General features: G+C 35.4%; 1 protein-coding gene and 1 long non-coding RNA gene across 2 annotated transcripts; both read right to left on the reverse strand.

Annotated features, from left to right (window-relative positions):
* Positions 1-25,478, reverse strand: LOC122642385. Its single transcript, XM_043835837.1, has 7 exons — positions 25,257-25,478; positions 19,785-19,871; positions 2,502-2,750; positions 2,042-2,206; positions 1,907-1,960; positions 707-850; positions 1-378 (listed from the first exon to the last, which is right to left on the reverse strand). Exons 1-7 carry the CDS (start codon positions 25,458-25,460, stop codon positions 1-3), a joined length of 1,281 nt encoding a protein of 426 aa, XP_043691772.1. The 5' UTR covers positions 25,461-25,478.
* Positions 17,897-19,492, reverse strand: LOC122664152. The gene is made up of 3 exons (XR_006333299.1): positions 19,355-19,492; positions 18,755-18,916; positions 17,897-17,993 (listed from the first exon to the last, which is right to left on the reverse strand). It is a non-coding gene; the product is annotated as an uncharacterized LOC122664152 (long non-coding RNA).
* Positions 25,479-26,732: the final 1,254 nt, after the last annotated feature.

Consider the following 26,732-nt stretch of genomic DNA (forward strand, 5'->3'; position numbering starts at 1 on the left):
TTAGCCACATTTACTACCACCAGGTCCTCCAAATACCAAAGTAGCTCCTGTTTCAGGTTTAAAAAGGTCATACCGTATGCCATAACAATTCTTTGCATCAACACGCGTACTTATCTTAGATTCCAATACATGAGGATGGTCGATCTGATAATCCACATTCACTAACTCTAAGTGTTGGAAAAAACTTGCATTTGGATTATTGGGAAAATACCCACTTCCCATTGGAGGACTAACTCCATTAGAGCCAGCCTTTGCAAGTCCTCCCCAAGAAACACTTTTAGCACCATCAGCTAAATAAGTAAATAACGACTTTGGCCAATAACCAATATTTATATCATCTTCGAAGGCTAACAACCACCAGTTCCCAGTCTCGCGATCCTGTAATAAGAAAAACAAAACAAAAACAAATTAAACAAATATATCTAATTTGTAAATTTTAGGTCGATTTTGCATTCTCAGACGATAAATAGTAACAATTTTTATCATCCAAGAATGGAAAATTGACTTAGGATGCATATATACCAAACACGGTCTTAGTTTCAAAAGATGAGTGTCCCAAGAGACCAGAAAACATAATTTATAGAAGGATTTGGCATTGTGAACCTTAGGTTAACCCTAGCTACTATAAAGGAGATAAAAACATCTCTAGATGTTTTTTACAAGACATAATAAAACATAAAATATAAAAGATAAATGCAAGTTATACCTGATGAACGAAGACCTTGACCACAATTTGATGTCCACCAACTGTAGAAATTTTATCTAGAATCATACTTGGAGTAATTGATCTATCAACTTGTACAAAACCTGTGCAAAGAGTATTGTAGCACCCATTCTGATAATTGTCACCCTGTATAGTTTGAAAAATATATTAAAAGAAAGGGTAAAAGTCGAACACAACGTCAGTTCAAAAATGAAATTGCACACCCCCTCACATATATCACTATTCATATGATCGAGAGGGTTATATATATTATAAATGCCCCTCCTCCCCCCTATTGTCAGTTTCTAAAGGGGTTCCCTCATTCACCTGAAACTACACTCGGGCAGTGTAGAAAAGCATAAATGGTTTGGTAGCATTTTATCATCATCACTAAGTACTTTCCATATGAAAGAATATATATGTCTACCCCATGTAATTGCTGCAACCCTCTTTTGATCTTAATCTCACGAAAACAACTAGAACAACCTTCCATTGGTTGAGACTGATAAGGGACTGAAATTTCAGAGACACGGAAATAAAATAACAAATGAAGGATCATCTCAATTTTAGTGAGGTAAGAAATATTCATGGAGGATTTTGAGCCAGTGATAGAGGACCTATTTGATTAGTAAAGTTTCAGTCCAAAAGAAGTGATTGAAGGTCCTTAATAATTTTAAAGTGAAATTTTAAAATAAGGAGCATCTGAATGACATCTCTATAAGTATATTTAAAACTTTAACTTGTCACTTGTTTCATTCACAAAAGGTTTTTAAGATATGGATATAAATTGATTTTCAAAAATAAGTTGAAAGTGACATATCATTATGTTGTTATCAAAATATATCATCATGTCGCATCAGGAGGGTAGAAAAGTAAAAATAAAAATTTATTTAACACCTTAAGGGGGCGTCAATACGAAAAATCCTTTTATAAAATACAATTTAATTCTATCTAAGTGAAATGGATTCATGTAATTATACGATACTTTAAAAACTCACTTCTAACCACTTGCTATGCTTGATTTAGGCTGAATCGTAATTCGACATATTAGATGGCATACTCTACTATAGTGATCTATCATCGGTTCTAATGTAGCAAAAGAGCATCGTTCAATTGGTATATCTATGATAAAATGTGTCACCAACCCTTGTCATGCTTGTTTAGTTTCACACAAATTAGAGAACCCAAGGGTTAGAAACATACCGTCCAAAATGTAAATAACCGAGTACGGTGATCACCATATAAGCCTGGATTAACCTGATATTGCCAAGAGTAAAAAATAAAGTTCGTCAACAATTACGCTTCTTTTTCTTTTGAATGGGACAAGGCTATACATACCGTCCATCCAGCCATTATATAATTAGGGTTTTCATTTGGACCACCATTAATCCAGATTTGAGCATTCGTAAACTGAGAAGGTTCTACAGTTGGATTGTATACATTGATTTTTGCAGAAGCTCCATGAACTATTCCACGCCGCTCCTCATCATTAACATCCACAATCTGAATGATCGTTAATTAATCTTGTGGTTATATGATAAAGTATTCGACATTAAAGAATAGTGAAGATTCAATCTACTACTATTTTCATAATTCAATGCACATAAGTTTATGCAATCTGCTGTGATTGAGTGGGTAAACTTGCTTTCTGTGCTACGATATATCAATGTTTAATTGGTATGAAAGAAACCTTAGGTTATAGAAAATCTAAATCGTAGTAAGTCTACTGATGGAGTTAAGTGATCAAAAAAATTAGTGCAGCAGACACCATTTAGATGGGATAAGTCTTAGTTGTGACATGAATTATCCATATCATAAGTTGGGGATTGCTTACATATTGTCCAGTGAAGTGCCTCTTGCTTTGACTGATATTGGTAGTGAATTCTCTTGATAAAGCTCTAGCCCGTAAAAGATCTTCTTTTGAAGTCCTTCGAATGGGAACTGTTCCTTGGGGACATTCTTCTTCGTGCTTAAAAATAATTTGGAAAGGTTTAGTTGCTGATGAAGTTTTGTTTGTTTTTCCTTTCGGAATAAAACTAGGTTTCATCTGCAAAGAAATCATAGTATTATCAGTCAAATTTTTCAGTTTTTTTTGTTTTTTGGGTGAGGTGATAAGTCAAAATTTCACATAATAAGTTGTAGAACGGTTAAAAGTTAGTTCAAATCTCAGAAAATTATTTAAAAAAAAAAATTACCCTTTTATCATTATGGAATTTACAACAATTCCAAAACAAAATTTATGCTGAAATTTGACGATTGAGATGATTTTATGGTCCACTATGAGTTATGACACGGACCGTCGACCCAACCACGATATGCTGATATGGAAACTTGTGATAGATTCCAACAATCAAACAAGTCGTTAATTGTGAATATCACGAAGAATCACTTTGGCTTCGTCAGGATGCAAGTAAATTTAAATGAAGGGAAATTATATTAAAACAAAATAAAATGGAAAATTTTCTAATAAATACAGTGATTGTGTAATACCGTAAGAGGATGTGTTTCCTATGGGGGAGTGTGGCCCTTGCGTGAGCAAAAGCCAATGGGAGCATGCGTGGAAGCATTAGGTAAGCGGGCATTTTCGTCTTTCATGGCTTGCGGGAAGGTCATTTTGTCCCCATTTGAGTTTGTCTATGCATGGGTGGTACATTCCCCTGGCCCACAAGAAACACTCCTCCCTAACTTAAAAAGTAATTGTATAGTAATTAAATTTTGGGGTGATGCATGTTCTCTGTGCCACGGTGCAGCCTGTGCCCAAACACATGGGTCTGGCGTTCAGGGGAGCAAGGTCGACATTTCACCCACCCCCATGTGTCTGGACGCAGCCTGCGCCCCCAACACAGAGAACATTTGACCTTAAATTTCACTTTAATTTTTTCACAAAATTATTTGGATTTGAATTGAGGGTAATACTAATTGAAAAGTTCAATTACCATATTAGTATAATTTTAAGTTGGTGTTTTTATTTTACTTTTTAAAAGTAATTTACTTCCGTCCATTTTTGGATAAAGCATTAGTGAAATTTTATAAATTTTGCTCATGGGCTGATTTTTATATTATAAGGGTAGGAGCAGTATTTTTACATGCTCTTGTGTTTGGGCGCACACAGAGACAGAGAGAGAGAGAGAGAGAGAGAGAGAGAGAGAGAGAGAGAATGAATGCATGGCATACCTGGATTTTGTGATCTTTAAGCAATGAGTTACTCAAAGTAGGTTGCTTGTAGAAATCAACACAATCAAGGATATCACCTTCTTTTGTCTACAACAAATAAAAATTAATAACCAAAAAGGATCAAACTTCCAATGTTCTAATACGTTTCATTTTTATTCCATTTATTTCCAAGTTAAAAGCTTAGTTAAAAATTAAAAAAAAAAAAAAAAAAGGAATCAATCCACATATTCAAAAACAGAGAAATTTCTAAGATTTTGAATGAGAATCGAACGTGCTAGTTGGGTCAAAATGGGGATCGGTAACAGCCAGGTTAAAACCATGATGGAGATCTAAAGACTTGAACAGATCTTCGATGGAGATCTAAGAGTATAGATAACATACTCTAATGGTCTTAAGAGGAGGCTTATTTAGAATCTTGAGTTGCCTTTCCAGCTTCAAATCTTCTTGACGATCAATTTGCTCCTCCATCTTTCTTGCTTCCACCCCATGGCTTTTCAAATCTGAAAGATACATAAAAACCAAAAGCAATGCGATAATACCCTTCAAACCCTTTGTCATAGAAACACCAGCAGTAACCACTCCAAAAAAAGCCATAATAGTCTCGACTGGAAAAACTTGTTTGCATGCTCTGCTCAATTCAATACAGAAGCGCGGCCTACTTATATACCCAATTAATAATTTTTACAAATGAAGCAATAATGAAAATTTACCAAAAATTAAAATCAATAAATGAATTGTAATTAATGAGGGTGAGTTGTCCAATAAATTCAAGGGTAAATTACACGTCACCCTCTGATTTTTCAAACGAAACTCAAATCATCCCCTGATTTTTGAAAATACTAAAATCACCTCCTATATAATAAATTAGTCCCTACCGTTTGTTTTATGCTGTTAAGTGATGATGTCAGTCAGTTAAATAAATTTAAATCCTTAAACTACCCTTGACATCCAAATATAGATTTTGGAAGGTAGTATTGTAAATTTAATTCTAATGTTTTAGTATATAAAGGTAAAATAGTCCTTTCACATCAATAACTAACAGTAGACCAACACCGTTACTATAGAGGTGGACGCATGAGTATTTTCAAAAACCAAAGAGTGGTTTGAATTTTGTTTGATAATCAGGGGGTGACATGTAATTGTCAATAGGCAGCCTGACCCAAAGATTTGTTACACAACTTGGTCCGGCAAGGCCCGGCCCAGCATGAACTTGGAAAACACTGGTTTGTTTGGAGTTTTAGAACATGTAAGCCTGATCCTGTCTTTATGGTACACTGGTTTGTTTGGATAACTATATAATTAACTTTTATCATATCTTCAAATTAAGCAAGAATTCTTTTCCCCAAAATACAAAAAACGAAAACTGCCTAGACCTGTGAGATAAGAACATTAACTAAAAAAAAAATACGTTTGACTTTGATTTACACAATTGTCTTATAACATTAATTGTTTGGTAATTCATTTTCTTTTCTTGTAGATTAGGAAAATTGTCCCCGAATTTTTGAACTGTCACTGGTACTACTAGAGAGTATACAGAATGAAGGTGCTCAAGGATTGAGAGATACAAGATCTCGAGGGAGTCCCAAGTACACCAAAACTATTGGAGAAACACCATACTATGGGATTGAGTGGATTAATTGGAACATCATCATGATCTGCAATAAGGACTCCCATAACTGCAACACTTTTTGAAGCAGTTCAATCCATCTAGCATTGTATCCTGCTGCCCATAATGATATTTTTTTGGTTGCAGCCCATCTGTGGTGATCTTCCACCCATAGTGAATGTGATCACAAACCCTAAGATGATAGGTGAACCGTTCTCTATGGGTGAAGAACAACTTTGTCCAAAACATATCAATTAGATTATATGGATTATGAAATTTATAATTATGGTTATTGGATACCCATGGGTATGCCGTAGGTGGGGTTTAATTTAGCGGATCCTAGCATTTTGTTTTTGATCAGTTCTTGTCCGTAATTTGTAATTCTTTTGTTATTTTAATACAAATGACCTTTTAGCAGGAGAAGAAAAAAAAAAAAAAAAACGAAAACGATCTTTTATTCATGATAAAATTTAACAAAAACATATCAAGACTGATATATTAGGGAAAAAAAAAAAAAAAAGAAGTAGCTAGCCACAGGTGCCACCAGGTCCTCCAAATAAAAAACGAGCTCCTTTTCCAGTTTCATAATCTACATAAACTATGTCATAGCAACTTTTTCCATCCACACGTGTCTTTACGCCATATATCGCTCCTGGATGTGCAACCTTATATTTGAAGTCCAAATACTCTAACATACGAAAATAACATGAATATGAATCACGAGGGAAATGTCCACTTCCCATTGGAGGACTAACTCCATTAGAACCAGCCTTTGCAAGTCCTCCCCAAGAAATACCTTTAGCACCATCAGCTAAATAAGTAAATAAGGACTTTGGCCAGTAACCAACATTTACATCATTATTCACTATCAACCACCAGTTCCCAGTCTTGCGATCCTGTAAGGAAGAACCCAAAAAAATTACAAAACCAAATCTCTAATTACTAACTGTTCCTACCGAAGGATCTCCATGTGGCGGTTAATACATAGGTGTTTAGGGAATCGTTATCCCTTCCAATTTGTTGTCCATTTCAATTCCTCACATAGGGGACAGAAATGATCACCCTATCCTCTGCCCGAACACATTTGACCAAGGTGGGTGTCCACTCCCTCTATTAATGGAATTGAAGGGGGTAGCGAATTGGAAGGGATAATTATTCGGTGCTTAGGTGGATTAATGTGGTAAAGAATCGTAACTCCATTATACAATTTTCAGCCCAAAATAATTAGTGAAAGTAATCTAAATGTGATGTAATGATTTAGTTTCATCAAAAGATATTAGCTACTAGTGTCCTGAAAAATAATAATAAAAGGTAAAATGCAAGTTATACCTGAAGAACAGATATTGCGAACTCATATTGAAGTCCACCAATTTCAGAAATTGGAGATAAATTATCACTTGGAGTCACTGATTTGTCAATTTGTACAAAACCTGTGCAAAGAGTATTGTAGCATCCATTCTGATAATTATCACCCTGTACAGTTTGAAATATTTGTGATTCAATTAAGTAAATATATGATAAAAATTTTGTTTGGGAGGAGTGACCGGGGGAGGGGATTGCTGCTAAACATAAATGGCAAAAAAAATATGGATAGTGAAGTGTTTGCCTATATGTGATGGTTGGATTCTTCGATCTCTTGGTTTTTATCTAATGGAAATAACTAGAACAAACTCCCATGGGTTGAGACTTGAGACTTGAGACTTAAAAGGGGGTGAAATTTCAGCGGCAACATGAATTGGTAATTGTGATATAATAATGTGTCACAACCCTAGTAAATCATGTTTACTTTCACACAAACTGGAGAATTCAATTGAAGGGTTCTAAACATACCGTCCAAAATGTAAATAATCGAGTATGATGATCACCGTATAAACCTGGATTAACCTGCTTTTGCCAAGTATAGAAACTGAAGTTAGATAACAATTACCCTTCCTTCTTTTTTTTTTCTTTTTTTTTTTTGGGGGGGGGGGGGGGGGTGGTGTTGAGGAATGAGAGTTAAATAAATCTAGATTGTTGTACACATACCGTCCATCCAGCCATTATATAATTAGGGGTTTCATTTGGACCACCATTAATCCAAATTTGGGCAGTTGTAAACTGCGAAGGCTCTACAGTTGGATTGTATACATTCATGATTGCAGAAGCTCCATGAACTATATGATCAGGATCCTCTTTATTAACATCCGCAATCTGAATCATCATCAATTCTTGAGGTTAACAAAATGTTTGTCACTAAAGAATAATGAAGATTCATTTTATTTCTATTTTCATAATTCAAACCTACATAAGTTTATGCATGCAACCAATCATGTCATGTGCTTATTTCACATCAATCAGTGCTTACAATTGACTAACATATTTTTGCTCCTTTTCCTGACTACACAGGATTTTAGGCAAAAACCATACAAAGAGAAAATTTTCTAGAAACGTTAACCATGCCATCCATCAAGAAATATCTCCTTAGCCATGCTTATCTAAAGAAAATCTTGCCATTGGAATCCAAATTGTAAAGCCTATCAATAGATCGAGTTAAATGATGGGGGCAAAAAAAAAATTAGTACAGCTGACAGTATTTAACTAGGATAAGTCTTAGTTGATCGAGATATGAATTATCCAGATTATAAGTTGGGGATTGCATACATATTGTCCAGGGAAATGTCTCTTGCTTTGGCTGATATTGATGGTGAATTCTCTTGATAAAGCTTTAGCCCGTAAAAGATCTTCTTTTGAAGTTCTTCGAATGGGAACAGTTCCTTGGGGACATTCTTGGCGCTTAAAATTAATTTGGAAAGGTTCAGTTGCTGCCAAAGTTTTATTTGCTTCTCCTTTCAGGATAAAACTAGGTTTCATCTGCAAAGAAATCATCATAGTTCTATAAGTTCAATTATCATATCAGTATGATTTTTAGTTAGCATTTCTCTTTTTCTTTTCCAAAGTAATTTACTTCCCCTCCATTCCGAAGTAATGCATTTGTGAAATTTTATAAAATTTGGCCTTGATTTCTTATGGGAAGCAGGTGGAATAAAATGAATAAATAAATAAATGAGAGAATGGAAAACCTGAATTTTGTGGTCTTTAAGCAATGGATTTGACAAGGCAGGTTGCTTATAGAAATCAACACAATCAAGGATATCACCCTCTTTTGTCTACAAGAAGAAAAATAATTAAATAACCAAAAAAGAATCAAACTTCCGATGCTCTAACCATGTTTTCTTGGTTTCTTTCTTTCTTTTTTGTTCCATTTGTTTCCAAGTTAAAGGCATAGGATGGAAAAGAAAAGTTGCAGGTAAAGTCAATGCAAAAAAGATCTTAAATACAGAATTCTCATTGGTTCCTTCTCTCCCTCTCATTGGTTTCTTTTTTCTTCCATTTGTTGAATTTCAATGGAGATTAAAAAGTATAGAAACCATACTCTAATGGTCTTGAGAGGAGGCTTATTTAGAATCTTGAGTTGCCTTTCTAGCTCCAAATTGTCTTGATGAATTTGCTCCACCATCTTTCTTGCTTCCACCCCATAGCTTTTTAGATCTGCAGGATACATAAAAACCAAAAACAATGTGATCAGACCCTGCAAACCCTTTGTCATGGAAACACTAGTAGTAACCACCCCAATAAAAGCCATAATAGTCTCTCGATTGGGAAAAACTTGTTTACAAGCTCAATTCAACACAGAGCGTCGTGCTACTTATATTATGCCTAAACAATTAATTTTTACAATGAAGCAATAATGAAAATTTGCCAAAAATAAAAAGCAATAAATGAATTGTAATTAATGAGGGTGTAAGTTGTCCAATAAATTAAAAAACCAGAGAAACAAATGTTTTCATAATCCCAGTCGGCAGCCCGGCCCAGTGGCCCGTTACATCGATGTCCAAAGATTTGTCACGTCAACTTGGCCCGGCCCAGCATGAAGCTTGGAAAACAATTCTTTGTTTGGAGTTTTTGAACATGTAAACCTGGTCCTGTTTGGTGAATAATTAAATACTTATTTTTTATCATATCTTCAAATTGAACAAGAATTATTTTTTTCTTAAAAAATTAAAAAAAAAATAAAAAAACAAAAAAGGAATTTTGCCTAGACCTTTGAGATAAGAAAATTAATTACGAAACAAGTAGGTTTGACTTTGTTTTGCACTTACAATGTCTTGTGATACTACGTATTTGTTTTGTAATTCTTTTTCTTATCTTGTAGATTTAGGAAATTGCCCCCCAAAAAAATTAAGCAAGAAAATCTTCTATATATAATTTGCAAAAATTATTTTCTCTTAAGAATAATTAATTTGCTGAGCCTCTAGATGATGTAGAACTATCCCTTGAGCCGATTTGTAAACTTAGGTAGACTGTCTTGAAAATCCTAAATTTGTGAACTGTCACTGGTACTACTAGAGTGTATACAAAATGAATGTGCTCAAAGATTGAGAGATACGAGATCCTGAGGGAGTTGAAAGAGCACCAAAACTACAGAAGGTGGCTCCTGTCCAGCACCCTGCCTGAGCTGCATGTGCTGAAAAGATCGTCTCACCCCTGCCCGAGCGCTTTGTCCGAGCAAGGGTGAGGTGATCTTTTTACGACTCACCAAGTCCGACGTTGCACATATAGCCCGGGCAGGGTGTTGGACAGAATCCTTTTGGGCAAGAGAAACACCATGGGATTGAGTGGATGAATTGGAACATCATCATGATCTGCAATAAGGACTCCATGTATATTACTGCAACATTTTTGGAGTAGTACGTTCAATCCATCTACCATTGTATCCTGCTGCCCATGGATGATTTTTTTTATTTTTTTATTATTGCTGCCACTTCCATTACTTGTGCTGAAGTGATCCTCCCACTGATCCCTGGTCCACTACTTCGGTGTTGTAATAAATGTTACTTCGGTGTTGTAATAAATGTATTTATAACAGAAATAAAGTTTCATAAAATGAGTCTCTTTCATTCTTTGAAACTTGAGTTGCCCTCCCACAAGACTTGCTTTTTGATTTAATGGGATTGTTATTGTTGGGCAATATATTTTTTGGGTGGAATGTTTTGTCACTCACAGAGAGATTCTTTTATTTATAATAAAATTTAACAAAAACATGTGGACCAAATTTCTTTTCAAGAGCGGGAGAGGGTGTTTTGGAACATATCAAAACCCTAGGAAGTTAGAGTTTGTGTACGTAGAATTTTTATTTGCTGCTCTAATTGGAGCATTGTTGTGCGCATCGTACGGTGCAGCAATGGCCATGTGTGCATAGTGGGTCTCACTGTACGCACATGATCGCTGTTGCACCGCACAATGCGCACAGCAGCGCTCCAGTTACAGCAACGAATAAAGGTTGGTGTACGTATCCTAAGATAGTGATGAACCGTCCCTTATGGGTGGAGAAAAACTTTGTCCAATTAAAACATATCAATTAAGATTATATGTGTTGCTAGGAAAAACATCTTTTATTCATCATAAAATTTAACAAAAACATATCAAGATAGATTATATGTTGATAGGAAAAGCTAGCTAGATAGCTAGCCACAGGTGCCACCAGGTCCTCCAAATGTCAAACCAGCCCCTTTTTTAAGTTCAAAATCTTGATAAGTTATGTCATAGCAATTTTTCCATTCCCACGTGTCCTTATGCCTGCTTGCGTTAGTGGATGTGCAACACGTGTCCTTATGCCAGCTTGCGTTAGTGGATGTGCGAAACACCAAGAAACACTAGCTTAAATCAAGACCATTGATAAGGACTTTGGCCAATAACCAACACTTATATTATAATTCATTACCAACCACCAGTTCCTAGTCTTGCGATCCTATAAGGGAAAAGAAAATGGGCAAAACAATTTTGTTTCATCAAAAGATAATAATAGCTAGTGTCCCAAAGGGAAACATAATTCATAGGATTTTGGATTTAAGACAGTGTTTAATATGCATTATTGGAATATATTCTAAACCGATTTTGCATTTTCGGGCGATAAATACCAAACACAACCCTAACATTTTTTTCATGAGATACTAAAACATTAAAAAAAAAAAAAAAAAAAAAAAAAGAAAAAAAAAAAGGGAAGAAGATAAATGCAAGTTATACCTGAGAAATAGAGGCAACGATCTCATATTGAGCTCCACCAATTGTAGAAACTGGAGATAAAGTATCACTTGGAGTCACTGATTTATCAACTTGTACAAAACCTGGGCAAAGAGAATTGTAGCACCCATGCTGATAATTATCACCCTGTACTACGGTTTGAAATATTAATTTCTGATTCAAATAAATAAATAATAAAGATTTTGTTTGGGAGGGGGGCAGGGGAGGGGATTGCTGCTAAACATAAATGGATGGTCAATTGTCTGCCAATGTGATGGCTGTGTCCTACAGAAACAACTAGAAAAACTTCCATTGGTTGAGACTTGAGACTGACAAGGGGGTCAAATTTCAGGGACAATAAAATTAAACAAAAAAGAAAACAGATGAAAATGTAAACAAGTTACTTTAGTGGTTTAAATTTTAAAGAAAAAAATTTACCAAAAAAAAAAAATCCTTAATTCTATCAAAGTGAAAGGAAATTCATATAATAATATGATACTTTAGAATCTCAGTTTTAACCATTGCTTGTGCTTGTTTTAAGCTAAAATTTGACATATTAGATGGCATACTCGACCATAATGACACATCATATCATCTATCAATTTCTACCATGTAGCAAGGTGTAGGCGCAGCGGACGGAGGGTCGCTGGGCGTGCACCTAGGGGGAAAGAAAGAAAATGGAAAATGGGAGTCACCACCTAGATTTAGAGTCTAGGACCCATGAATGGTGCCCCTCCCCACCCCCCCACTTGAAGGGGCGCTAATTTAACTCCAATGATTCAATGGATGGTCTGCCCCGGATCTCGGGTAAGTGTCAAATTACGGGCTGGGAAGGTGTTAGGCACCCGGAACCGCTGGGCTACGGTCTTCCTAGACCAAACTATTAGTTGTGTGTTGTTGTGTTATACATATTATGTACTTAATTAAACTAATTTTTTTGAAGATTTTTTATTATCTTGATTGAAATTTATGAGCCTAGTTAGGCTAATTAAGATTAATGTTTTAATCCTAATTACTATCACTAGGCTAGATGGTTATGTACATTATGCATCCTAGTTAAACTAATTAATGGATTTTACCTAAATTAGAAAGCCTAACTCTATGGCCTAAAACATGGTTGACTATAAAAAAAAAAACCAAGTCTAATTATATCATGGAGAAGGACAATTATATTGATAAGCAAAACAGCTTATAGGCCAAAATAGCCAAAATTACAAAAATACCACTAAAGGGCCAAAATATGTACAAAGACATGAAATCATATTTAAATGCTGTAAATAAGTAAAACATGATTAAATAACATTAACATCATGCATTTGGATCATCAAGAGCACATGAAATGGCAAGGAAATGTGGGGTGATAAAAATTACCAAAATGCCCCTGTTATGGCAAACATGTAGAAAATGCATGATAATTCATGAAAATGCTAACTTATGCTTAAAACATGTTTATTAAAGTTAAAACATGCGGCAAAACTAGCAGGGGCCTTTCTGGGGTCCTAAACAAGGTTTGGTCGCAAAATGACCAAAATGCCCCTAAGGGCAAAATGGTAGAGTGTCAAATAGACACTTAGAATCATTGTAGGCATCGAAAGTGATGTTAAACATCCTAAAATGACTAAACACACCAAATGATATTTCCAGAATGATAGCCTAGGCCCACGTTTGGTAAATTACCAAAATGCCCCTAGAGGGGCGCAAATGACTTTGTATGCATATTTATCAAGCATGATGGTCACGTATGCATATGAAAACATCCTAAACCATTCTAAAACAGCATGTCATGCATAAAAACATTTTTTCCTATTTTTCCAGAATTTTTCATTATAATTAGAAAGACATTTATACCCCTAAATGAGGTGGGAAATGTATAAAAACTATCAAACATGCATGTCAGTGGATAATGATTCCATAAAATCAAGCATGATGAAATATGCATTCCATAATTTTTTTTGTGAATTTTTATGCATTTATATTATTTTTAATATTTTCTGAAATGCTAAAAAAGAAGGAAAAACAAAAAAAAAATACAAAATCCCCATCACAGATCCGAATTGGATCAAACCAGAGCCCATTCTCACTAATCAAAATATGGTCTTTAACATGGTCATAACACTTTTGTCCAAATACCCACCCACATGTTCAGATTTTACATAATCCGAAATCCTTTACAGGGGCAAAAATGTCACAAAAAAATGATTTGGAGCTTGAGAAAATTAATGAATGTCAAACATAGTGACAAGCATCATCCTGAAAATTTCATATTTTTATCATTCTTGAATTATTTTTAACATTTTTATAACTGAAAAACAACCTTTGTTGTAAAGAAAATCAAAACAAATACTTAGAAATAAGTAAAAAATATGGAAAAATACCCTTGAAGCATGGAAGTGCCTGGGCTCAGCTTGAATAACCTTTTTTTGACCGTAAGTATCGCCGGAAACCTCCAAAAGCCGCTCCAAGTGTGGTTGCTCCAAATGGCAAGAGTGGTGAAGAAGGGGTATTTACAGAATTTTATATCAGTAATGGAGCATAACCTATGGATAAGAAAACCATGGATGGAAAGAGGGGATCAAGGACTACGTGAAGGTAATTTTTCAATAATTTTCCTCTGTCCCTAACCTCTCTAAAACACCTCCTATTTATAGGAAAAAAGTGTTCGAGGAAAGGTCTCAAAGACCCCTGGTGCATTAATGGCTAGGATAAGGAGTGATGGGCTGGCTTGCGTGTGGCCAGGCTTGCTGCGCAGCCTGGGCTTGCGTGTGCCTAGGCTTGCTATGCAGCCTGGGCATGCGTGTGCCTAGGCCTGCTGGGTAGGTGGGCATGGGTGATGGGCCTTGTGTGGCTCAGCCTAAATGGTGGGGCTTTGTCCCCTGCCGACAGTTCAGGTGGGTCGGGTCAGGCTGGGTTGATCCGGTCGGGTCAATCCGGTCTGACTCGGGTCGGTCAACTTTTTATTTTATTTTTCTCTCTTTCTTAAAGATTCCATTTTAAAGGCCCACATTCAAATATTGATATCTTCCAATCCGTGTGGCCGATTTTGACGCGCCATATATTGCCGCGAAGGTCTCAACCCGTACTTTCCATCCGTGTGGCAGATATGGCTGGATTTTGCCTAAAATGGTACGGATATCAAGGAAAGCACATAAATGGTGTTTCACACCGATCAAGGTCCAAATGATACCAAAATTACATGAAATTTTACATGTAAGCACAATATGACCAAATAAAGTTATCCAAATGGTTTCAGGTCACATCGGGTGGCTCGGGTACCAAGAACCATGTCAGGGGCAAAACGGTCATTTTCCACAAAAGTTACCCGATTTGGCTGAAACCTTATGTGAAAGCTTAATATGACCAAATGAGGTCATCCAAAGTGTTTCAGACTAAATCGGGTGGTCCAAATACCGAGAATCATGTCAGGGGTAAAACGGTCATTTTCATGAAAGGTGTTGGATTTGGGTGAAACTTCAAATGTGAACTTAAAATGGTTAAATACGGCTATGTTAAGGGTTTAGGCTCTATTTGGGACAGTTTGGTTACAAAAAGTGGGGTAGGGATAATTTGATAATTCTTGTCATTCAGTCACCACACGAGTTACGTCCTTAACCATCATTGCCAAGACTTACTTCCAAGGTATCAAAATGTGGTGTCTACACAAGGGAACATGAATTGGTAACTGTGATATATATAATGTGTCACCAACCCTTTTAAGTCAGGTTTAGTTTCAAACAAATTGGAGAACTCAAGGGTTTTAAACATACCGTCCAAAATGTAAATAATCGAGTAAGATGATCACCGTATAAGCTTGGATTAACCTGATTTTGCCAAGTACAGAAAATAAAGCCATAATAGTCAATTGGAAAAACTTGTTTACATGCTCAATTCAACACAGAGCGGTCTACTTATATAATACCCAATTAATTTTTACAAATGAAGCAATAATGAAAATTTACCAAAAATAAAAAGCAATATTGAATTGTAATTAATGAGGGTGAGTTGTCCAATAAATGCAAATATGGTGAATAATTATATACTTACTTTTTTTTTTGTGCTAAAGATTAGCAGCTTTGAATATATGTAACGAAGTAGTGTTATGTACAATGGAAGACTAAAAATAAAAAAAAACAAGAAACTTACTAGCAATCCATTGGATGCTGGTAATCATACAAAAAAAAAGATTATCTAAATCTGTAGTTTGGTCTTCCTGTAGCTTCCCAGCTTACAGCGTTGGCAATTAGGCTTGGGGCAGAAGCCCAAGTTGCTGAAATTTTCCTCTTTGCTGCAAAGTTTGCAAGCTTATCTGCTGAGGAGTTTGCCTCCCTATAACAGTGTGTGACCCTCCATTAGATGGAGTCTAAAAACGACTTTATTGCCCACCAATCTTGCATGAAATACCATGGAAAATTGCCTGTTAGAATGGTTGCTACTGCTGCCTGAGAGTCGCTTTCTATCCACAGATTCTCCGGCTTTAAAGTGTTAGCTATCCTTATGCCTGTAAGGAAAGCACTCAGTTCAGCCTTATAGTTTGTTCCCGTCACAAGGAATACAGCAAAACAGTGTAAAGCCGCTCCATTGTGGTCCCTAATGACACCTCCTGCTCCAATCGACCCTGGGTTTCCAAGTGAGGAACCATCAATGTTCAATTTCCACCATCCTTAGGGGGGGTGTTTCCACTGTACCTCAACAATGGTTTTTGGATAAGCCTTTGCAATCACCATTTTTAGCACTCGAGCTAAGGAAAGCTCTTGGACTGAGCGTACAACAGTCCCTTTGGTTTTTGTGCATTCAGCCATTTCAGCGAAGCAAGCCTTTACCACGTGAGATGGGGTTCTTTGCCGGTTGTCAAAACGCCTTCTATTCCGCTCCCACCAAATTTGTTTACAGCCTATTTAATTTTAACCATATCTTCAAATTAAGAAACAATTTTTTTCCCAAAATAAAAAAAAAAAAGAAAAATTTCGTAGACCTCTCAGTAGGTTTGATTTTGTTTCACACTAACTTATTGAAACAGTACTTGCATTGAAATTCTTTTTCTTATCTCATTAGATTTAGGATTGAGAGATACAAGACCTTGAGGGAGTCGCAAGAGCACCAAAACTACTAGAGAAACACCACGGGATTGAGTGGAAATTGTAACATCACGATCTGCAATAAGGACTCCATAATTGCAACATTTTTTGAGCTATTCAACCCATTATATCTTGCTGTCCATGGATGATTTTGTTGGAAAAAGAATTTGGCTAGGAATCAAATTTCAATTTCTACTAGGAAAACCCAAGGATAATTTAGTAATTATCCTATTATTTAATATTAATTTTTTATGAAAAAAATTGCTACACGCTCTCATAATTGTTGAACATAATAATTGAAGTTTTCCATCTTCTCCAATCTCCTTCTCTATCAGACTGTGATTAGGGTAGAGAAAACGATCTTTTATTCAAGATAAAATTTAACAAAAACATATCAAGATTGATATATTAGAAAAAAATAAAAAAATAGCTAGCCACAGGTGCCACCAGGTCCTCCAAATAAAAAACGAGCTCCTTTTCCAGTTTCATAATCTACATAAACTATGTCATAGCAATTTTTTCCATCCACACGTGTCTTTATGCCATATTGCGTTCATGGATGTGCAACCTTATATTCCAAGTCCAAATACTCTAACATACGTAAATAACATGAATATGAATCACGAGGGAAATGTCCACTTCCCATTGGAGGGCTAACTCCATTAGAACCAGCCTTTGCAAGTCCTCCCCAAGAAATACCTTTAGCACCATCAGCTAAATAAGTAAATAAGGATTTTGGCCAGTAACCAACACTTATATTATTATTCACTATCAACCACCAGTTCCCAGTCTTGCGATCCTGTAAGCCGGAAGAAAAAAAAAAAAAAAAACCAAATCTCTAATTAGTAACTATTCCTACTGAAGGATCTCCACGTGGCGGTTAATACATAGGTGCTTAGGGAATTGTTACCCCCTCCAATTTATTGTCCGTTCCAATTCCTCACATAGGGGGCAGAAATGATCACTCTATCCTCTGCTCGAACACACTGCCCAAGGTGGGGGTCCACTCCCTCTATTAGAGGAATTGGAGTGGGCAGCGAATTGGAGGGGATAATTATTCGATGCTTAGGTGGATAATATGGTAAAGAATCGTAATTCCATTATACAATTTTCAGCCCAAAATAATTAGTGAAAGTAATCTAAATGTGATCTAATGATTTAGTTTCATCAAAAGATATTAGCTAATAGTGTCCTGAAAAACATAAAAACATAAAAGGTAAAATGCAAGTTATACCTGAAGAACAGATATTGCGAACTCAAATTGAAGTCCACCAATTTCAGAAATTGGAGATATAGTATCACTTGGAGTCACTGATTTGTCAATTTGTACAAAACCTGTGCAAAGAGTATTGTAGCATCCATTCTGATAATTATCACCCTGTACAGTTTGAAATATTTGTGATTCAATTAAGTAAATATATGATAAAAATTTTGTTCGGGAGGGGTGGCCGGGGGAGGTGATTGCTGCTAAACATAAATGGTAAAAAAAATATGGATAGTGAAGTGTTTGCCTATGTGATGGTTGGATTCCTCTTTTGGTTTTTATCTAATGGAAATAACTAGAACAAACTCCCATGGGTTGAGACTTGAGACTTGAGACTTAAAAGGGGGTGAAATTTCAGAGACAACATGAATTGGTAATTGTGATATAATAATGTGTCACAACCCTAGTAAGTCAAAGTGTCTTACTATGTTGGAGTTTGTGACTGGCCCACTATTTCTCTTGAAGTAAGGATAGTCACAGTGCCTTTTTTGTAACTTACATTTATCATTCATAATATATACTTTGCTGACCTTTAACAAAAAAATATGTCACAACCCCAGTAAGTCATGTTTACTTTCACACAAACTGGAGAATTCAAAGGGTTTTAAACATACCGTCCAAAATGTAAATAATGGAGTATGATGATCATCGTATAAGCCTGGATTAACCTGCTTTTGCCAAGTATAGAAACTGAAGTTAGATAACCATTACCCTCTTTTTTTTCTTTTTAAAATATTTTTCTTTTCAAAAAAAAAAAAAAGGCAAAAATATATATATATTTTTTCTTTTTTTCTTTTTTTTTTGAGGGGGGGGGGGTGGGAGGGGGTGGTGTTGAGGAATGAAAGTTAAATAAATCTAGATTGTTGTATACATACCGTCCATCCAGCCATTATATAATTAGGGGTTTCATTTGGACCACCATTAATCCAAATTTGGGCAGTTGTAAACTGCGAAGGCTCTACAGTTGGATTGTATACATTCATGATTGCAGAAGCTCCATGAAGTAGATCAGGTGTCTCATCATTAACATCCGCAATCTGAATGATCATCAATTCTTGAGGTTAACAAAATGTTTGACACTAAAGAATAATGAAGATTCATTTTATTTCTATTTTCATAATTCAAACCTACATAAGTTTATGCAACCAATCATGTGCTTATTTCACATAAATCAGTGCCTATAGTTGATCAACATATTTTTGCTCCTTTTCCTGACTACACAGGATTTTAGGCAAAAACCATACAAAGAGAAAATTTTCTAGAAACGTTAACCATGCCATCTATCAAGAAATATCTCCTTAGCCATGCTTATCTAAAGAAAATCTTGCCATTGGAATCCAAATTGTAAAGCCTATCAATAGATCGAGTTAAATGATGGGGCAAAAAAAATTAGTACAGTGACGAGTATTTAACTAGGATAAGTCTTAGTTGATCGAGATATGAATTATCCAGATTATAAGTTGGGGATTGCATACATATTGTCCAGGGAAATGTCTCTTGCTTTGGCTGATATTGATAGTGAATTCTCTGGATAAAGCTTTAGCCCGTAAAAGATCTTCTTTTGAAGTCCTTTGAATGGGAACAGTTCCTTGGGGACATTCTTCGCGCTTAAAATTAATTTGGAAAGGTTCAGTTGCTGACGAAGTTTTATTTGCTTCTCCTTTCAGGATAAAACTAGGTTTCATCTGCAAAGAAATCATCATAGTACTATAAGTTCAATTATCATATCGGTATGATTTTTAGTTAGCATTTCTCTTTTTCTTTTCAAAAGTAATTTACTTCCCCTCCATTCCGAAGTAATGCATTTGTGAAATTTTATAAAATTTGCCCCCGATGGCCCTGATTTCTTATGGGAAGCAGGTGAAATAAAATATAAATTTATAAATAGATGAGAGAATGGCAAACCTGGATTTTGTGGTCTTTAAGCAATGGATTTGCCAAAGCAGGTTGCTTATAGAAATCAATACAATCAAAGATATCACCCTCTTTTGTCTACAAGAAAAAAATAATAATTAAATAATCAAAAAAGGATCAAACTTCCGATGCTCTAACCATGTTTTCTTGGTTTCTTTCTTTCTTTTTTGTTCCATTTGTGTTTCCAAGTTGAAGGCATAGGATGGAAAAGAAAAGTTGCATGTAAAGTCAATGCAAAAAAGATCTTAAATACAGAATTCTCATTGGTTCCTTCTCTCCCTCTCATTGGTTTCTTTTTTCTTCCATTTGTTGAATTTCAATGGAGATTAAAAAGTATAGAAACCATACTCTAATGGTCTTGAGAGGAGGCTTATTTAGAATCTTGAGTTGCCTTTCCAGCTCCAAATCGTCTTGATTAATTTGCTCCACCATCTTTCTTGCTTCCACCCCATAGCTTTTTAGATCTGCAAGATACATAAATACCAAAAACAATGTGATGATACCCTGCAAATCCTTTGTCATGAAAACACTAGTAGTAACCACCCCAAAAAAAGCCATTATAGTCTCTCGATTGGAAAAAACTTGTTTACATGCTCCATTCAACACAGAGCGACTTGCTACTTATATTATGCCTAAACAATTAATTTTTACAAATGAAGCAATAATGAAAATTTACCAAAAATAAAAAGCAATATTGAATTGTAATTAATGAGGGTGAATTGTCCAATAAATTCAAGGGAAGCAGTTTTCTGTCCGGGAGTGTGGCTTATGCCAGCACTCCCATGTGTCTATCTCTCTCCTCCTTAAAACAAGGGGGTAGAGGTATCTTTTCACATGGGGAGGAGAGAGATAGACTCATGGGAGTGCTGGCGTAGGCCACACTCCCAGACAGAGAACTTTTTCCCTAAATTCAAATATGGTGAATAATCATATACTTAATTTTAACCATATCTTCAAATTAAGCAATAATTTTTTTCCCAACATTTAAAAAAAAAAAAAAAAAAAAAAAGGAAAATTTCATAGACCTGTCAGTAGGTTTGACTTTGTTTTACACTAACTTTATATTGAAACGTACACTACTTGTTTTGAAATTCTTTTTCTTATCTCATAGATTTAGGATTGAGAGATACGAAACCATGAGGGAGTCGCAAGAGCACCAAAACTACACGAGAAACACCATGGGATTGAGTGGAAATTGTCACATCACGATCTGTAATAAAGACTCCTTAATTGCAACATTTTTTGAGCTATTCAACCCTTACAACATTATATCCTGTGATCCATGGATGATATCGTTGGAAAATGAATTCAGTTAATAATTGAATTTCGATTTCTACTAGGAAAATCTAAGGGTAATTTGATAATTACTCCATCATTTAATATTAGAATTTTGTGAAAAAAATTGATACACGCTCTCATAATTGTTGAACACAATAGTTGAAGTTTTCCATCTTTTCCAATCTCTTTCTCTACCAGTCTGTGATCAGGGTTTTTGCTAAAAGATTGTGGAGGAGCTTGTATTTAAATAAATGAAAAATTATACGTGTACGTGAAACTCATTGCGAAAGAACTAAGATTGCGTGGAGGCTTTGCGCTTGTAAAGTTTCAGGTAACGATCAAAACCCTAAGTTTTATTATGAGATTTGAATCGATTTCTTCCATTGGTTGCAACGATTTGAATTCGCTTCTGTCAAATCATACCTATAATTTTAATAGATTTTTTTTTGGTTGCAGTTACTTGCATTACTTGTGGTGATCCTCCGATTCCTCTTACTAGTCCACTGCTTTCGTGTTATAATAAAGGACAAGAGCACAGACGCACACACATACACGCATAAGAAACAGACAAAGAGAGAGAAAGAGGTTCTTTTATTGATGATAAAATTTAACAAAAACATATCAAGATTATAAAGAAAACTAGCCACACGAGCCACCAGGTCCTCCAAATGTCAAACCAGCTCCGATTTCAGGTTCAAATTCTTCAAAATGTATGTCATAGCAATTATTTCCATCCACACGTGTATTTATGCCTTCTTGTCCTACTGGATGTACGAGATTATAATCCACGTCCAAATATTCTATCGCATGAAAATAACATGGATATGAATCACGAGGGAAACGACCACTTCCCATTGGAGGGCTAACCGCATAAGTATCAGCCTTTGCAAGTCCTCCCCAGGAAACACCTTTTGCGCCATTAACTAAAGAAATAAATAAGGACTTTGGCCAATAACCCACACTTATACCATTTATTCTCAACCACCAATTCCCAGTCTTTTGATCCTGTAGTGAAAAAACAAAAAAAAAACACAAAAACACAAAAAAAAAACAAATATCTTATTAGTAAATTCTTATGATCAGTTGTTCTATTGGCCACTATATTCCTACTTAGGGGGTGTAAGTTTGACCCTATCGGGCCGAACCTACTCTAATCCCGAATAGGACCTGAGCTGAGATATCTTGGCCTTGAGGGCTGGTCAAGGCTTAAAATTTTTAACCCTAAGTCAGGATTGAGGCCTTACGCTAAGCCTGGCCTAGCCCGACCCGACCCTGTTTTAAGTTATACTATAAAATATATATTGATATAGTATACATTATATATATACACTTTAAATGTCACCTACGTTTTGTTATATAATATATCATACATGAAGATAATAAGTGATATAAACATTTTATTATAGTGTTATTTCAAGTAAAAGTGATAATTTTTTCTCCCCGGCCCAGTTCAGCCCATGCATCTCCCTTCCCCACTCCCCATGATTAGGGTCAATCAGGGTCAGCCAAGGTCGGGTCAAGATTGTATTTTTCAGGTCCTTAGTCAAGGTCAGATTAGGCCTGGGCCCTGCTAAGGAGACTCAGGGTTGGACTACGTTTTTATAAAGCCGGCCCAATTCGACCGTATTGCATCCCTATTCCTACTAAAGGATCTCCACATGGCGGTTTATATATAGGTGTTTTGGTGGATTAATGTCATACCTCGTCCCAGAAAAAGGATTGATTTAAAGATTTACGATATGATTTACCAAAGAATGCCATGATTTTAATTTTCTTTATTGTGTTGTTATACATATACAGGATGTAATCTCATATACCTTGAGACATCAAAGAAAACGTGAGATGGGTAGCATATATGTTTATATTTTATATATTTGGGCATAGAATACCAAGAAAGTTAATATCCCAAAAATAATTAGTGAAAGTGATCTAAATGTGATTTAAATGATTTAGTTTAATCAAAAGATATGAGTGTCCCAAAAAGGAAACAAAATTCATAGGATTTTGGACTTCAAGGCAGTGTTTGATATACATTAAAAAATAAAAGATAAATGAAAATTATACCTGAAAAACAGAGACTTGGATCTCATATTGAGGTCCACCGACTACAGAAACATGAGGTATAGTATCACTTGGAGTCACTGAGCTGTCAACTTGTACAAAACCCGTGCAAAGAGTATTGTAGCACCCATTCTTATAGTTATCACCCTGTACAGTTTGAAATATTAATTTGTGATTCAAATACATAAATATATAATAAAATTTTCCTATTGGTTCAGACTTGAGACTGAAAAGGGGGTGAAATTTCAGAGACAACATGAATTGTAATTGTGATATAATGTATCACCAACCCTTGTAAGTCTTGTTTAGTTTCACATAAACCAGAGAACTCAAGGATTTAAAACATACCGTCCAAAATGTAAACAACCGAGTAAGATGATCACCGTACAACTCTGGATTAACCTGATTTTGCCAAGTATAGAAATTAAAGTTAAATAATTAACATTTACCTTTCTTTTCTTTTCTTTTGAGAAAAAAAAAATAAAAAATTAATATAGATTGTTGCATACATACTGTCCATCCAGCCATTATATAATTAGGGTTGTCATTTGGACCACCATTAATCCAAATTTGAGTATTTGTAAACTGCGTATCTTCTATAGTTGGATTGTAGACATTGATGATTGCAGAAGCTCCATGAACTATATCAGAATCCTCTTTATTAACATCCGCAATCTGAATTGATCATCAATTCTTGAGGTTAACAAAATGTTTTTCACTAAAGAATAATGAAGATTTAATCTATTTCTATTTTCATAATTCAAGCCAACATAAGTTTCTGCAACCAATCATGTGCTTATTTCACATAAATCAGTGCCAAGTGAATTTCCAATCCATATGACCTCTCTTTTATCCAATGGTTAAAATTTTCATACAAGTCTTCCAGACTTCTACTGATTTGGCAGTTAAAAATACAAGGGGAGAGAAACCCCTAGGTGACAGGTCTCATGGTTGAGTTTAACCATGAAATTTCACATATAAACAGTCCAAGACATGCTTTATCTAGTATTTATCCACTGAGGACCATATCAGCCCTCCATATGGTATAACCATGCCATCCAACAAGAAATATCTCCTTAGCCATGCTTATCTACAGAAAATCTTGCCATTGGAATCCAAATTGTATAGCCTATTAATAGAGTTGAATGACGGGAAAAAAAATTAGTACAGCCGACACAATTTAGCCGGGATAAGTCTTAGTTGAGACATGAATTATCCAGATTATAAGTCAAGGATTGCTTACATATTGTCCAGAGACATGTGCCTTGCTTTGGCTCATATTGGTAGTGAATACTCTTGATAAAGCTCTAGCCCGTAAAAGATCTTCTTTTGAAGTCCTTCGAATGGGAACTGTTCCTTGGGGACATTTTTTGCGCTTAAAAATAATTTGAAAAGGTTCAGTTGCTGACGAAGTTTTATTTGCTTCTCCTTTCGGGATAAAACTAGGTTTCATCTGCAAAGAAATCATAGTACTATAAATTCAATAATCATATTAATATGACTTTAAGTTAGTGTTTCGTTTTTACTTTTCAAAAGTAATTTACTTTCCTCCATTCCAAAGTAATGCATTTGTGAAATTTTATAAATAAAATAAAATAAATAAATAGATGAGAGAATGGCAAACCTGGATTTTGTGGTCTTTAAGCAATGGATTTGCCAAAGCAGGTTGCTTATAGAAATCAACACAATCAATGATATCACCCTCTTTTGTCTACAACAAGAAAAATAAATAACCAAGAAGGATCAAACTTCCGATGCTCTCACCATGTTTTCTTGGTTTCTTTGATTCTTTTTTTTGTTCCATTTGTTTCTAGGTTAAAGGCATACGATGGAAAAGAAAAGTTGCAGGTAAAGTCAATGCAAAATGTTAGAACTTTACTTAAAAACTTTCCTTCTACATGGTTTTTTCTGGGGAAAAAAAATAGATCCTGTGTAACATCAAAAATGCTTAAATACAGAATTCTCATTGGTTTCTTCTCTCCCTCTCCCTCCCCTCCCCTCAATCCTTACAGCCATGTGTGTGTGTGAGAGAGAGAGAGAGAGAGAGAGAGAGAGGGAGAGAGAAACCATCCATGGCTTGCACAGGTCTGCAATATTGGAGATCAAAAAGTATAGATACCATACTCTAATGGTCTTGAGAGAAGGCACATTTAGAATCTTGAGTTGCCTTTCCAGCTCCAAATCATCTTCAATTTGCTCCACCATCTTCCTTGCTTCCACCCCATGGCTTTTCAAATCTACAAGATACATAAAGATCAAAAACAATGTGATGATACCCTTCAAAACCTTTGTCATTGAAACACCAGTAACCACACCAAAAAAAGCCATAGTCAAATGGAAAAACTTGTTTACTCCTATCAATTCAACACATACTAGCCTACTTATATAATACCCAATCATTAATTTGTACAAATGAAGCAACAATGAAGGTGAGTTGTCCAAGAAATAAATATTTTAAATTTTCTCCTTTATTAGATCATTCTGGAAAGGCAAATAATCTCCAATTCCTTTTATAACATGGATAGGATTTGAGAATTAAACAGGTAATTTGGGTGTTTATGGATCGGGTTTGCATATATATGGTGAATATCATATACTAACCTTTCATATATCATATCTTCAAACTAAGCAAGAAAATCTCTTAAGAATCCTTTTAACATTTTTCCATATATACTTCCTGGTTAAGAGGACTCTTAGTCGACTACAATGAAAATCCCATATATGCTGCACCGGGCCAGGCCAATGCTTTGGGATTCTCTTCTGTTTAGAATATACAGACTAACCATTTATCATATCTCCAAAAATTAAGCAAGAAAATCTTCTATATATAATTTGTAAAAGTTAACTATTTACCATCTATACTCCAATTGTACTAAGGCAAAACTTGCTTTAGATGTGTTTTTCTGATAAGCTTGATTGACCCAGGTTTTTTCTTTCTTTCTTCTCGAGCTTGGCATCGTTGGATATCGCATCTTCCATGTGTCGAGTTCTCAAGCCCAAACTGTAGTGCATTACAAAGGATTTTTATAAAATAATGAGAAAAAATTTTGCATAACTCCAGCCCACCCGCTCACTGTTCATGTGAGGAGGCGATTTGTCAGAAATGTTCCTTCCCTGTTGTCAGATTTCAAAGGGAGCTCCTCATTCACCCAGAACTACACTAGAGTGTAGGCCAGGAACCTTCTCCCTAAAATAATATATTAAAAAACCAAAGGGAAGGAAGGAGATACAAGGATAAAGGAAATTTTAAGGACACTACTGTGTCATGTTCTCTATGCATACTTGCAAAGATCTAAGAAAGGATAAGAGAAATTTTACAAACACACATATTTGATTTGGGAAAGTGTACTCTGCATGGGAGCGTGCCTCTTGTGCACACACGATGGCCAATGGAAACGCACATGGAAGCATCAGATAGGCGATCATTACCGCATTTCATGGGGGTAGGACGATCAATTCATTTCCACCCCTTCTTTGTTTGGGTGGGGCAGAGTTCTTTTTAGGGAAAACTACATGATTATCCCACATTTGAGTTTTTTACCAAACTATCCAGTTGATGTTTGGTTTGGATTTACAAAACTACCCAGAATAGTATTCCTG

The sequence above is a fragment of the Telopea speciosissima genome, chromosome 1 (assembly GCF_018873765.1).
Source record: "Telopea speciosissima isolate NSW1024214 ecotype Mountain lineage chromosome 1, Tspe_v1, whole genome shotgun sequence".
NCBI classification, from domain to species: domain Eukaryota; kingdom Viridiplantae; phylum Streptophyta; class Magnoliopsida; order Proteales; family Proteaceae; genus Telopea; species Telopea speciosissima.

What these genes read in the sequence shown, in the direction of transcription:
- LOC122642385 (XM_043835837.1), bottom strand. Translation starts at nt 25,460, where the DNA reads ATGGCTTTTTTTGGTGTGGTTACTGGTGTTTCAATGACAAAGGTTTTG. An exon ending in CTTCTCTCAAGACCATTAGA is followed by an intron (nt 19,872 to 25,256) that starts GTATGGTATCTA and finishes TTTTTCTTGTAG; the next exon opens with ACAAAAGAGGGTGATATCTT. An exon ending in TTAAAGACCACAAAATCCAG is followed by an intron (nt 2,751 to 19,784) that starts GTTTGCCATTCT and finishes ATTTCTTTGCAG; the next exon opens with ATGAAACCTAGTTTTATTCC.